Here is a 14,848-nt window from a genome sequence, read left to right on the forward strand (position 1 = left end):
CAGAGAACACAGAAATCGACCCTAGCCATTATGCTCAATTAATATTTGACAAAGAAGTTAAGAGCATACAATAAAGACATTTTCTTCAATAAATGATGTTGGGAAAATTGAACAGGAAAATGCAAAAATATGAAACTAGATCACCAACTTATGCCATACATAAGAATAAACTAAAAATGGAAAAAAGACTTAAGTGTTAGTTGTGAAATTATAAAAATCCTAGAAGAAAATGTAGGCAGCAAGATCACAGACATCTTGTATAGCAGAATATTCACTGATACATTGTCTAAGGCAACGGAAACAAAGGAAAAAAAAATAAATGGGACTGCATCAAACTAAAAAGGTTCTGCACGGCAAAAGAAACCAACATCAAAATGAAAGAGGAAACCCACTTTTGTACACAAATATGGGAGAACATATTTGCCAATGATAATCTGATAAGGGGTTAATTTCGAAAATATATAAAGTACTCATACAACTCAACAAAAGGAAGATAATTTAATTAAAAATGGGCAGCGGACCTGAATCAACACTCCTTCAAAGAGGACATACAGATGGCCTAGAGACATGAAAAAATGCTCAATGTTACTAATCATCAGAGTGATGCAAATTATAACGACAATGCGGTACCACCTCACACCTGCCAGAATGATTATCATCAATAAATTAGCAAACAACAAGTGCTGGCAAGGATGTGGAGAAAAGGGAAGCCTAGTACGCACACTGCTGGTGGGAATGCAGACTGGTGCAGCCACTATGGAAAACAATATGGAGTTTCCTCAAAAAATTAAAAGTGGGTCTGCCATTTGACCTGGTGATCCCACTTCTAGAAATATAACCTGAAAAACCTGAAACTCCAATCAATACATATTTGCAACCCTGTGTTCATAGCAATACTGTTTACAATAGGTATAAAACCTGGAAATAGTTCAAGTGACCATCAATAGATGAGTGGATAAAAAAACTGTGGTACATTTACACAATGGAATACTATGAAGCTGTGAACAAAGAAGGCCCTCTTACCCGTTGAGACAGCATGGAGGGACCTGGAGAGTATTGTGCTAAGTGAAATAAGCCAGTGAGGGAAAGACAAATATTACACGATCTCACTTATATGTGGAATTTAATGAACAGAATAAACTGACAAACAGAATTGTTCCAGAGACATGGAAGCAGGGAACTGATTGACAGCTCTCAGAGGGAAGGGGGCAGGAAGAGATTAACCAAGAACATATATACATATATCCATAGCTAATAAACACAGATAATAATCACTCTGATGATTAGGTGTATGTGCGGGAACATGGTGGATAGGGGGTTACTGAGGGAGAATGGGGGGGGCATTTGTAATACAAAAATAAAGATAATTTAAACAAAAAATGAATTAATCCAAGCATGCAAAAACAATTTGTAATAACCATTTTATATTTTTAAACTCTTAGGTATCATATACTGTATGTATTATGCAAGTTACCTATTTGTTTTCAGTATTATGTTTCTGAGATCTTGAAATCAGTGCTAGTTGATTTCATTTTAACTCTTATTATATGAACCTATAATACTTTATTCTCCACTTAATGGACCTTTTATATTATTTCCAATTTTTTTCTTATTGATAATTCTCCTGTAATCATTATTGGACTTAATCTTTATGTATGTATATAAAAGTTTATCTAGGGATATAGTCCTAGGAATGGAATTGCTGGGTCATAGGGTATATATCTTTAATTTCTTTAGATGCTGCCAAATTATTCTGCAAAGCAATTGTACTAACTCTTGTCAGCTATATGAAAGGTTCCAGTTCTCATTGTTCTGTACTTTCTCCAGCACTTGGTATTGTTAGACTTCCTTTTATTGCCTGATATATAGGATTTCATTTGATTTTCCCCCCCATATCCCATATTGAAATATAATTTACATGTAATAAAATTGATCCATGTTAGGTGTACAATTTAATTGAATTTGTGGTAATTTTATAAAGTCATATATTCACCACTACAATCCAGATATGAAATATTTTCCTAAGGCTAAAGGTTTCATGCCTCTTTGATCTTCCCTTCACCAGCCCTTGGCCATGGCAGCCTCTAAGCTGCTTTTTGTCACTATAGTTTTGCCTTTTCTGGAATTTCATAAAAATGGAATCATGCATTGAGTAGTCTTTTATGTTGGACTTCTTTCACTTGCATCTTTTTGATTCATTATGACTATACCACAATTTATCCATTCATCAGTTAGTGGCGATTTGTGTTGTTTCTAGTTTGGGGCAATTGTGAATAATGATTCACTTGATTTTTAATTACTGATCTTCTATTAATTAGTTCGAATAATTTGACTTTGTTGGATTTTCTACAATTATGTTGTTTACACAGGATAGTTTTGTGTTCTTTTTTCTGTTCTTTATATCTATTCGTGTTCTTGTCATTTGTGTACTAGCTAGGCTCTCTAGTACAAAAACGAATAAAAAATCTTAGTGCCCATCTCATATTTTTGACTTGAAAGAGTATGGTATAAGTCTGAAGCTGCACCATTAAGTATGGCGTTTGATATAGGTTTTTGATGATTAGCTTTATTCATTTAAAGAATTTCACCTCTTGTTTGCAAAGAGATTTTATTATCAGTGGGAGTTTGAGTTTGACACATGCATTTTCTATATATTTTGAGATGGTTGTGGGGTTTTTCTTCTTAAATTTGTATGAGGCTTTTTTCTTTAAGCTTACTCTTCCAAGTATTAAAATTTAATCCTTTAAAATACACTTAATAAATCGCTTAGATTAAAACTTTTTTATCTTGAATATACTTTAATTCTTCTCCATGACTCAGCTTGTAATACGGCATGCCATTTATTTGTCATGCATAATGTTCATTTTGGCTGTAAATTGCTTAAGATATGAGCCATGTCTTAATCACATAGGATCTAGCACAGTACATTGGAAATAATGGGCCCTTAATAAATTTTGAACTGGGCTAAATACTTAGGACTGTTGTTCTTTGCTAAATAGCCACTGTATGTCACGAATTATGTTGCTCCCACCCATATCATTATCATGTTGGCTGCTGATGTAACTTTTATGGGTTATTAAAAAAATAACCAAGCTTTAAAAAAAAAATCTAAATTTTGTTCACTCATCAAATATTTGTTGAGAACCAACTTAGTGCCAAGGTTGGCTGCAAATGACCAGTATAGCCATGTACCACCTAGTGGTAGGGATCCATACTGAGAAATGTGTTAGGTGATTTTGTCATTTTGTGAAAATTATAGAGTATACTTGCACCTAGATGGTATCGCCTCCTGCATACCTATGTTATATGGTACAATCTATTGCTCCCAGGCAACAAGCCTGTACAGCCTGTACTGTAGAAAACAGTAAGAGATTAAATCACGCACAAGAGAAAATGATGCGATCGAGTGATGAGGTGGACAGGAGATACATGAGGCTGTTTCCAGTGTAACATGGCATAGTGTTTTACAGCAAACTTTTTTTTTGATAAGTACTAAAACAGCACACTCTAAATAAACAAAATGTATACTATAATAAATATATAAACCAGTAACATGTCATTTATTATCACTACCAAATATTATGTACTGTATGTAATTACATATGCTGTGCTTTTATACAACTGGCAGCACAGTAAGCTTGTTTACACCAGGATCACCACAAACACAGGAGTAACATGTTGCGTTACAGTAGCTATGACATCACTAACTGATAGCAGTTTTTAGCTCCATTAGAATCCTATGGATCACCTTCATATATGCACCTCCTTAACAAAAATGTCATGCAGCACATTTTGTATGCCTGTAATACAAAATGAATATGAGTAGATACTTACAAGAACCTTGTAGCCTATTAGAAAGAAAAGATCTGTATGTGAGTTATTCTAATGCAAGGTAGAAAGTGATCACTATAAATTTAAAGAAGAAAAGCAATTACATGAACTTTGAATACCTGATAGCACCTCATGATTGTGGTGCATGGACTTTGGGCCTATGATCCGGAGATTAAAATATTTTTATTTTCTGATTCTTTTTTTTGGTACATGCCCCAATGGGGAACCGAACTCGGGACTCTGTGCTCCAACCACTGAGCCAAACCGGCCAGGGCCATTTTGTGATTCTTAAGTTCACATTGTTGAGGTGCTGAACAAATGGCCTGTGGATAGTAAAGAGTTTTATATATTAAATTCTTTGAGAAATTTTTTTTGTTTTATTGTCATAGTCTTAAGATTTTTTTTGTTTTGTTTCACTTTTTTTTTTTTATCCGAAACAAAAATGTTTACTTCTCACAGACCAGAGGCTGGGAAGCCCCAGATCAAGGCGTAGGCAGATTTAGTTCTGGTGAGAGCCTGCTTCCTGGTTTGTAGATGGCTATCTTCTCTTTTTTTTCATCCTCACATGGCAGAGAATGGATACCTAAAATGTAATTCTTGAATGAACATGAGAATCAAACTCCAGAGCATGGCATAATAAACTTGCTTTTTAAAGAAAATTTCTTTTATTGATTTTAGAAAGAGGAAGGGCAAGAGAGAGAGAAACATCGATGTGGGAGAAAAACATTCATTGGTTGCCTCTCGTACATGCCTGACTAGTAATCAGACCCGCAACCTTTTGGTATCTGGGATAGCACTCCAGCCAACTGAGCCACACTGGCCAAGGCCAAAGTCTCTTTCTGATCTGTACCAGTTAACTCCATTCTCATCTCTTGTACCCCTTCCCACCATATTGGGCACTCCAGCCATATGACATGTGGCCTTTGGAGATAATACATTTTAGCTTGATGATTTCATTCACTTTTTGCCCTTTAACTCTGTCTTCTAAGTGGTTAATAAATATTTGTCCTTTAACATTCCATTCCAGTATTTTCTTCCCTAGGAAGTCTTCCCTGAACAGTATCATCCCTTCTTTTGTGCTCTCTACATTCTCCCATTAGAACCCATGTCATATTTATTTTCTCTGTGTGTATTTATTTTTCAGGCTGATTTTGTATGATCTCTTTGACAGAGGTGGTATAACCAATGCCTAGAACATAGTAGATGTTCTTGAAATTATTGTTTGCTGGCCAGTTAAATAATATATCAAAAGGCCTGGAAACTTGTTATTAATTTGTTAGAGCTGCATATTCTTTTACAAGGGTCTGTTCCTGGTCTTTGGCTATTCACTTATGTGCTACTAAAAGAGAGAGCCTGCCGAACAGTGGGTTTTGTATGCACATTTGACTCTTTCAACAGCTGATACCAAATGTTTGGAAATGACTATTTCTATCCCTCCACTCTGCCCCCATCTTAAAATTAATTATGTTAGGAACTAATTATTATCTCCTTAGATATTTGTCAGATTAGATAAGGGCTCAAGCAAAACACTGTATTTTATAATTCAATTTTTATATCACCTATGGCTTCATGGAATTCTTACAGCTTTTTATTCACAAGTGGAATATCTTACATGGCTTAATAAATTTCTTTAGTCTTATTCTCATCACATAGTACTTCCTTGCAGTGCACTTGCTGTGTTGTGTATATAGTACATTGACAAGTATGCCTACTACAGCAAAGTGGTCCCCCCAGTATTTCCAGTACCCACCTGACAACATACATAGTTATTGCAATATTATTGAGTATATTATTTCTGGAGCCACTAGTAATGTAATGCCAGCAGCGAATCTCCTTTGTCTGCTGTTTGCATATGAAACTTGATACAAATAAGAAATTATCTATTGCTCTGGTGTGACAGAGTAGAGGAACTGAGTTAGGGCAAAGGGGGGATATCTCAGGACTTGACCCCAGATGACATTCCAATATTAAATTATTTTCTTGAGTGAATCAAGATCAAAATGATAACAATTGTATGCTAGTTGTATGCCTTTTGACTTTATAAAGATCTTATTTAAAGATTTCCTATACTCTGCTATTGCAAATAATCTGTTATACTCTGAAGTTATGATATACAAGGCTCAGCACCATAATATTGCATGAAAAAGTTGTGTTGTAACCTGTTCTGAATTTTTAAATGTTGGAAGACATATTAATCACCAGATGTTGTGCACGGAAAATAGAAATCATGGATTGTTAATTGCTATAGAGATATGGATAGTATAGGTGAGGTGTTGAGAGTTAAAAGAGAGAACTTTCCCAAGGGACTGGTTTCTTAGCCCCAGAGACACGATGATGAATCTTGAACTTGATTAAGGACCTGGCTCCTTGGTCTTTTTATCTTTGTTTATAAAACAGTAATTTCTTTCAATCCTGTCCTTTCTACGATTCTGACTGGAGAAGTGATATTGACCATCAGTCTGTTTTCATATTTTAGGACCCAGATGAAGTGGTACCAGTTGGCCAGAGAAGAGCTTGGTGTTGGTGCATGTGCTTTGGACTAGCATTTATGCTTGCAGGTGTCATTCTAGGAGGAGCATACCTGTACAAATATTTTGCACTTCAAGTAAGTGGAAACATACTAAGAACTTTTTTGCCTTTCATTCATGTGTGTTAGAAAAGTGTTTTTAACTTGCTCTAAACATGCAGTTTAGTCTGTGGCCTTTAGCCAGAATGGAGGTTCAATTTTAAAGTTATGTTTAAAAGTCTCCCAGACCTGTTTCCCCACCCTTTTAGACAGAGAAATACATTAGAGTACTTTTCTCTGCCTCTTTCTCAGTCATTACTTTCTCTAGAGAACTGTGTGAATTCAGCAGTAACTTAAGATGCAAGTTATTTTTTTTTTTTAATAATGTATTTTATTGATTTTTAGAGAGAAAGGAAGGGAGAGGGAGGAAGAGATAGAAACATTGATCAGAGAGGAACATTGATTGGCTGCCTCCTGCATGCCCCCACTAGGGATTGAACCCGAAACCTGGGCATGTACCCTGACCAGGAATTGAACTGGTGACCTCTTGGTGCATGGGTTGACGCTCAACCACTGAGCCACACCAGCCGGGCAAGAGGCAAGTTATTTAAAACTTAAGTATTTCATAGTAATCCTAGTGGGTTAAGACAGATTTTTCTTCTGATTATAATTATCATCTGTTTTGTGATATAATTCAGTTGGTTTATTTTTTTTCCTTAAGGAATCTTGGAAAATGAATTTTTATGACTACCTCAAGTACTTTAATATTCTTAAATTTTAGAGAGAGTGTTGACAAATAGATTTTATTAAAATAATTTTAGTAAATAATTTTGTTTTGTTTTGTTTTGGTTAATCCTCACCTGAGGATATTTTTTTCATTGACTTTTAAAGAGAGTGGAAGGAAGGGAGGGCTGGGCAAAGGGAGCTGGAGAGAGAGAGAGAGAGAGAGAGAGAGAGAGAGAGAGAGAAAGAAACATCGATGTGAGAGAGGCACATCAATTAGTTGCCTCCCACATGTGCCCTGACCAGGGTTGGGGATCGAACCTGCAACCCAGGTACGTCCCCTTGACTAGGAATCAAACCCATGACCTTTCGGTGTGTGGGCCAACATTCTAACCACTGCACCACACCCTCCAAGGCTAAGTAACTAATTTGGAATTAGTCTATCAGAGGATGTAAAAATTTCATACTCATTTTCTGTATTTTTCAAGATGATGGCATTGTTAATAGACATTACTGAAATACCACGCATCTTTGTTTAGTACAATATTTATAAGAAATATATTTAGTAAAGGAAAGATCATTTGCAGTTTTACTGTCCAAAGATGTTTTTTGTCTTAATGTTTTGTTATGCGTTCCAAGTCTTTATTATATAGGTATACTTTTTTTTTTTACAATTTTATCATGATTTGCTCTAAAGATATTTTCCACTTAATTGTGATATAATTTAAGGAAAAGTCAAACTGGAAATTTCAGAAAAATTATTTCTGTTTTGGCTAACAAGAAAAAAAAGTATTGAATTAGTGAATCATGTTAAAAGTTTTAAAAGGATGTTCTTTCAGAAGAAACATTAATTTCTGAATGTATTGTTTTATAAAAATAATGCCTACAAGTAGAAATAAGTGTGTTTCCTCAAATTAACTTGTCGTCAGAAGGATAATTGCTTTTATATTCTCCTTTAGTGGACAACAACAGTAAAGGAAAAATCAGCTGCTTTTCTCCTTCTGAAGCTGTTTTTTACGCTTCAAAACCTGATCTTAATGAATGTGTTAACTCTATAATTAAAACTGTTTGACCTGTCATCTAAAAGTAAGAGTTTGCAAGCAAACTACTATTTAAACAGAGGTGGCAGCTTAAGTAATGCTTACATTTAAAAACCTCTGTCTCCCACTGAAATGCTGAAACAGTATTTAAACTTTCTGTAGCCAGATGATGTGTACTACTGCGGAATAAAGTACATCAAAGATGATGTCATCTTGAATGAGCCTTCTGCAGATGCCCCAGCTGCTCGCTACCAGACAATTGAGGAAAATATTAAGATCTTTGAGGAAGATGAAGTTGAATTTATCAGCGTGCCTGTCCCAGAGTTTGCAGATAGTGATCCTGCCAACATTGTTCATGACTTTAACAAGGTGAGCCGAACGATAAAAAGAGTGCAAATTCTTTAATTTATGCTTTTTATAGTTTTAATTTCAGTACTTGCTAATTTATTCTATTTAGTGTTTACTTGGTTATTTCTGTCCTATAAAATAAACTGTCAACATTTGATGGGCTCATTATTTTTACATTCTCATTCTACATTTCCCCCCAGCTATTGAAAATTGTTATGCACTACAGAAAATTGAAGTGAAAATACAGTTAATATCTCAAATTCTCCACCTGGTTACAAAATTTTATCCTATTCATCTCTTTGTCTCACATTTGACCCTTGACCCCTAGATACTTAATACTGTTATCTCTTAAGAATGAGGACTTCTGCATAACCACATAGTTGTCCCATCTAAGAAAATTAACATAATATAGTATTATTTAATATTTAGTTGATATTTAAATTCCCCCAACAATTTTTATTCCAAGAATGTTTTGTTTCTGAGATTCAGAAATTCTTACATTACCTGTAGATTTTAAATCTGTGTATGTTTGCCATTTGAATCTGAAGTTGGCTTGAAAACATTTTATCCCTGATAAAATACATCTGATGAATATTTGTAAGCCAATTTGAAAAATTACTTACTTCCTGGTAATCTTATCCAAAGCAAATAGTAAATAATAATAGCTAACACTTACTGGGCTCTTAAAATCAAAGTGTTTACATGGGTTTTAGTTAACTCATTTTAACCCTCCAAACCATTCTGTTGACAGTCTTTGTCAACCAGTGTTTCTCAAACCTAAACCACAAGAACACAGACAGTCATTTAACTGACTGTTATTCAATTCTCTAAGGATGGTGTTAACTAATACTACTCTAGATGCATAGGAGAGAAGTTCATTTTTACATATAGTGGATGGATGCTTGGAGGGCATTAAGGTTTATAAGTGAGGGAACTAACCTCTTAATCAGATGTTAAGTTATTTGAAGTTAATTTTAATAGCTTATTATCAGTTATTGTAGAAACCCTTGATAAGAATTTCACTTCCCTGCTGGCCGAGTAGCTCAGTTGGTTAGAGCATCATCCCAATACACCAAGGTTGCAGGTTTGATCCTGGTCCCAGCACGTAACAGAATCAACCAATGATTGCGTAACTAAGTGGAACAACTAATTGATATTTCTGTCTCTCTGTCCTTTCCTCCCTTGCTCCCCCTCTGTCTCTCTCAAATCAATCAGTCAATCAATCAATAATTTTTAAAGAAGTTTACTTCTTAGTAGCAATAATTTTTCTTCTCCCATTACTATTTCCATTCTTATCCCAGCAAAGTCTTGATTTATTGATGTACAAGTGATTTACACACTCTAAAGCCAACCCATTTTAATTGTACAAATTATTCTTAAAAGTTCAGTTATTGCCTAAGTTATAAATATTCATCTAAAAAAAAATGTATTTTTTTCTTCCCAGAAACTCACAGCCTATTTAGATCTTAACCTGAATAAGTGCTATGTGATTCCTCTGAACACTTCCATTGTTATGCCACCCAGGAACCTACTGGAGTTACTTATTAACATAAAGGTATAAATTTTTTTTTTTTAACTCACTGCAATGCAAATCATGTTCTCTTTTCATTAGCATATCTTTTTTTAAAATTAATTTCTTTGTTACAGATGTTTCTCCTTTTTCCCCCCACTGATTCCTCCCTTCCCCTTCCTCCCCGCCTTCTCCCCAGCTTTGTGGTCCATGTCCGTTGTTCATGCAAACATGCATATAAGTTCTGTGGATTATCTCTCTCCCCTACCCCCTTTTCTTCGGATAGTCAGTCTGTACCCCACTTTCACGTCTCTGGGACTACCCCATTCCTCAGACTGTTACGTTCATTATATTCCACAAATAAGTGATCATATGGTACTTGTCTTTCTCTTTTTCGCTTGTTTCGCTTAGGATGACACTTTCCAGGTCCCTCCATGTCGTCTCCAAGGATAAGAGATCTTTCTTTCTTACAGCTGCATAGTACTCCATTGTGTATATGTACCACAGCTTTTTTATCCATTCGTCTACTGATGGACATTTGGGCTGTTTCCAGATCTTAGCTATTGTAAATAGTGCTGCTACGAACATGGGGGTACATATATTCTTTCTAATTGGTGTTTCAGGCTTCTTAGTGTATATTCCTAGAAGAGGGATCACTGGGTCACATGACAGTTCAATTTTTAATATTCTGAGGTAACACCATATTGTTTTCCATTGCTGCACCAGTCTGCATTCCCACCAGCAGTGTACTAGAGTCCACTTTTCTCCACACCCTCACCAACACTTGTTGTTTGATGATTTGTTGATGGCGGCCATTCTGACAGGTTTGAGGTGATACTTCATTGTTGTTTGAATTTGCATCTCTCTGATGATTAGAGAAGATGAGCGTTTCTTCATGTCTCTTAGCCATTTGTATGTTCTGTTTGGCAGGTGTCTAGTTCCTCTGCCCATTTTTAAATTGGGTTCTTTGTCTTCTTTTTGTTGAGTTGTATGAGCACTCTATATATATTGGAAATTAACCACTTATCTGATATATCATTGGCAGTTATGCTCTCCCATACAGTGGGTTGCCTTTCCATTTTCATGATGGTATCTTTTGCTGTGCAGAAGCTTTTGAGTTTGATGTAGTCCTATGTGTTCATTTTCTCCTTTGTTTCTGTTGCCTTACGTGATGTATCAGTGAAAATTCTGCTGCGTATGATGTCTGAAATTTTGTTACCTACAAAATTTCTAATAGGATTTTTATGGATTCATGAGTCACATTGAAGTCTTTTATCCATTTGAGTTTATTCTTGTGTAGGGTGTAAGTTGATGGTCTAGTTTTATTTTTTTGTATGTAGCAGTTCAGTTTTCCCAACACCATTTATTAAAGAGGTTGTCTTTGCTCCACTGTATGCTCTTGCCACCTTTGTCAAATATTAATCGAACATATTGCCTTGGGTCCATTTCTGGGTTCTCTGTTCTGTTCCACTGGTCTATATGCCTGTTCTTGTGCCAGTACCAGGCTGTTTTGATGACAGTGGCTTTGTAGTATAACCTGAAATCTGGTAATGTGATCCCTCCTACTTTGTTCTTCTTTTTCAAGATTGCTGTGGCTATTCGAGGTCTTTTTTGGTTCCATATGAACTTTTAAAGTATTTATTCTAGTTCTGTGAAGTATGTCGTTGGTATTTTGTTGGGGATTGCATTGAATCTGTAGATTGGTTTGGGTAGTATGGCCATTTTAATGATGTTAATTCTTCCAATCCATGAACAAGGTATGTGCTTCCATTTTTTTATATCTTCCTTTATTTCTTTTTTCAAGGAAGGTATAAAATTTTTAAATATTTTTTATTAATGATGCTGCTATAGCATCTTGGAATTTCTTGTTGAGAAACTAGCCCTATATGAGCCCATTTTACTGGAAATACACCGAGAGGAACTATGAGTCATGTTTTTGTTTTTTTCTTCTAATTTTGAAATTAAATATAATTTTTAAAATTGTATTTTAGTTTTCTGGAAGGACCGGAGAATAAATAGGAGGCTTTCAAGAAATAAAATCTGTATTACAACTATTCAATTCTGATGCCACAGACAACATGTAAACAAATGGTCATGACTGTTTTTCAGTAAAACTTTATTTATAAAAACAGATGGTGGCCAATAGTTTGCCAGCCTCTGTTCCAAGTATAATCTCTCAGAATTGTTTTTTCCTTGTCTGCTCAGTGTCGGCCTTGAGACATTCATGTAATATATTCTTTTCCAAATGTAGGCTGGAACCTATTTGCCTCAGTCATATCTGATTCACGAACACATGGTTATCACTGATCGCATTGAAAACGTTGACCACCTGGGTTTCTTTATTTATCGACTGTGTCATGACAAGGAAACTTATAAACTGCAACGCAGAGAAACCATTAAAGGTAATATTTTTAAAGTGCTGGCAGAAAAGTTTTTTGTTTCACTTCATTGTGTTAAACTAGAGTTAATATGTTTGCCATGAGTGAGAAATAAAACTGTTCTATCACTATATATAATATCTGTAGATTTCTGAAGAATCACCTTAACTCTTAACTCCACTTTTTTCAGGTAGAGAGAATAGGTGAATGTGAAATCTCATTGTCTTGAGATGCTGGTAGGTTCTTTCCATGTAGTCACTCAGTCCAACTTTCCATCCACCTCTTTGGTACAGCCTACTGCAAGGGTTCTTCTTTATCCAGAGGATCTCCAGAGAAGCTCTTCAGTTGCATGCTCGGATCTGGTTTCTAAGCAGATTTTTGCCTTTGGGATCTTGTTGAAGATAATCACCATCAGTTTAATTACAAAGGAATTTGGCTGAAGAATTAAGAGTATTGATACAACTAATATAGCTTTGCCAACTCACTTAACCTTTGTTTTTTCACCTGAAAAATAAGGATGATGGTATCTCCCCATTTCCTTTCAAAATCATTATAAAAATAAAATGAAAGTACATGTGACAGAGCTGTGGGAAAGTAAGAAGTGACATTCAAAGAAGTGATTTCTTTGGAACTGCAGCACCCAGTAAAAGTGCTTTCCTGGCTTTTGTTATATATATATAACAAAATATATATATATACATATATTTTTTTTTCTTTATTGATTTTAGAGAGAGAGGAAGGGAGAGAGAGAGAGAGAGAGAAACATCAATGAGAGAGAACATCGATTGGCCGCCTCCTGCATGCCCCCCACTGGGGAATTGGCTCACAACCTGGGCATGTACCCTGACCAGCGACCTCCTAGTACATGGGTCAACGCTCAACCACTGAGCCACACTGGCTGGGCTGTTAGCACTTTTAATAATACTGTTCTCTTATCTCATGCTAATGAATCACCTGAAACCTGCTGCTTGATTTATTACACTTTTTTTTTTTATCCTCACCCGAGGACATTTTCCCATTTTTTTGATCAGGTAGAGTGGGAGGGAGAGAGAGGAACAGAGAGAGAGAGAGAGAAACATCGATGTGAAAGGGACACATCGAGTGGCTGCCACCCACACGACTGACCAGGGCCGAGGACAAACTGCAACCGAGGTACATGCCCTTAGTGGGAACCGAACCCTGGTCTCTCAGGACCGCAGGCCGACATTTTAACCGCTGAGCCAAACCGGCTAGGGCGATTTCTTACACTTTTAAATTATCTTAATCATTCATAATTTTTTAAAAGTCAGACTTACACTTACAACGAAATTCTCTATTTTTAATGTGAAGTTTCAACAAATCACCACCACAGTCAAGATATATTTCTAAGTTATATGTATGGCATTGTTATTGTTACTAAGATCTGTTAAGATAGTTCAGAAAAGAGAAAATTATTTTCTTTAATGTAAAAATTTTAACTATAGGAGTTAATGTAATATAGAGTGAGATATTTTTATATGTCTAAATAATAACTATGAGGATTAATGTGAATATTTTTTACTAAAGAACCAAAAATTTAAAAACTTTTTCCTCCCAAACAGGTATTCAGAAACGTGAAGTCAGAGATTGTGTTACAATTCGGCATTTTGAAAACAAATTTGCCGTGGAAACTTTAATTTGTTCTTGAACAGTCAAGAAAAACATGGAAAAAATTTAATATCACAGCATAACCCTACCCTTTGTATTTTGTGCAGTGATTATTTTTTAAAATCATCTTTCATGTAAGTAGCAAACAGGGCTTCACTATCTTTTCATCTCATTAATTCAATTAAAACCATTTCCTTTAAAAAAACATTTTCTTCTTTCCAGTGTGGTGTCTTTTATCTTTAAATTAGTAGTTGAATAAAGTCATACATAATAGTACACTTCACCATAGATCTTAGGTATAGAGATTCTATGTTTTAATTATATGCATTTTCAAGAGGCGTGGTTATCTAAAGAATAATCATATAAATGATACATGAAAATGGACCACCGTGACTTATTTGTAGTTGTTAGTTGCCCTGCTGCTTAGTTGTTAGAGCATTTGTGCACACAATTTAATTTTTCTCTAATTAAAATATGCAGTATTTTCAGTGTCATATTTAACTATTTAGAGTATAATTTTCACCTCAGTGTTTTAATATCCTAGGCATCTGCTGTAATAATATTTTAGAAAATGTTTGGAATTTAAGAAATAACTTGTGTTACTAATTTGTATAACCCATATCTGTGCAATGGAATATAAATATCACAATGTTGTTTGACTAAAGGCCTGTGTGTTGTTTTTCCCATGTAATAAAACCAAAGAGTAAGTTGGTTCTTCATATCTTAAGATATAATCCATGTAAAGGAGGAAATAATTTTTAAAAAATCTAGTTCTCTATATACAGTGAATAAAATAGATTTTTTAAAAAAATAAGCTTTTTAACCATATACTTCATGAATACTATTAAAATAACATTCATGACAACCTTGAAAGATGCTGTTTAAT

General features: G+C 35.0%; 1 protein-coding gene across 1 annotated transcript in view; it reads left to right on the plus strand.

Annotated features, from left to right (window-relative positions):
• Positions 1-14,626, plus strand: part of ITM2B (integral membrane protein 2B) — a 33,849-nt gene extending 19,223 nt beyond the window's left edge. The window contains exons 2-6 of the mRNA XM_036249613.1: positions 6,308-6,436; positions 8,263-8,469; positions 9,893-10,003; positions 12,210-12,360; positions 13,917-14,626. Of these exons, the coding sequence (XP_036105506.1) occupies positions 6,308-6,436; positions 8,263-8,469; positions 9,893-10,003; positions 12,210-12,360; positions 13,917-14,002 (684 nt within the window). The 3' untranslated portion in view covers positions 14,003-14,626. The remainder of the gene's footprint in view (positions 1-6,307; positions 6,437-8,262; positions 8,470-9,892; positions 10,004-12,209; positions 12,361-13,916) is intronic.
• The last annotated feature ends 222 nt before the right edge of the window (positions 14,627-14,848 follow it).

This window comes from Molossus molossus, unplaced genomic scaffold (assembly GCF_014108415.1).
Source record: "Molossus molossus isolate mMolMol1 unplaced genomic scaffold, mMolMol1.p scaffold_m16_p_9, whole genome shotgun sequence".
Classification (NCBI taxonomy): Eukaryota; Metazoa; Chordata; class Mammalia; order Chiroptera; family Molossidae; genus Molossus; species Molossus molossus.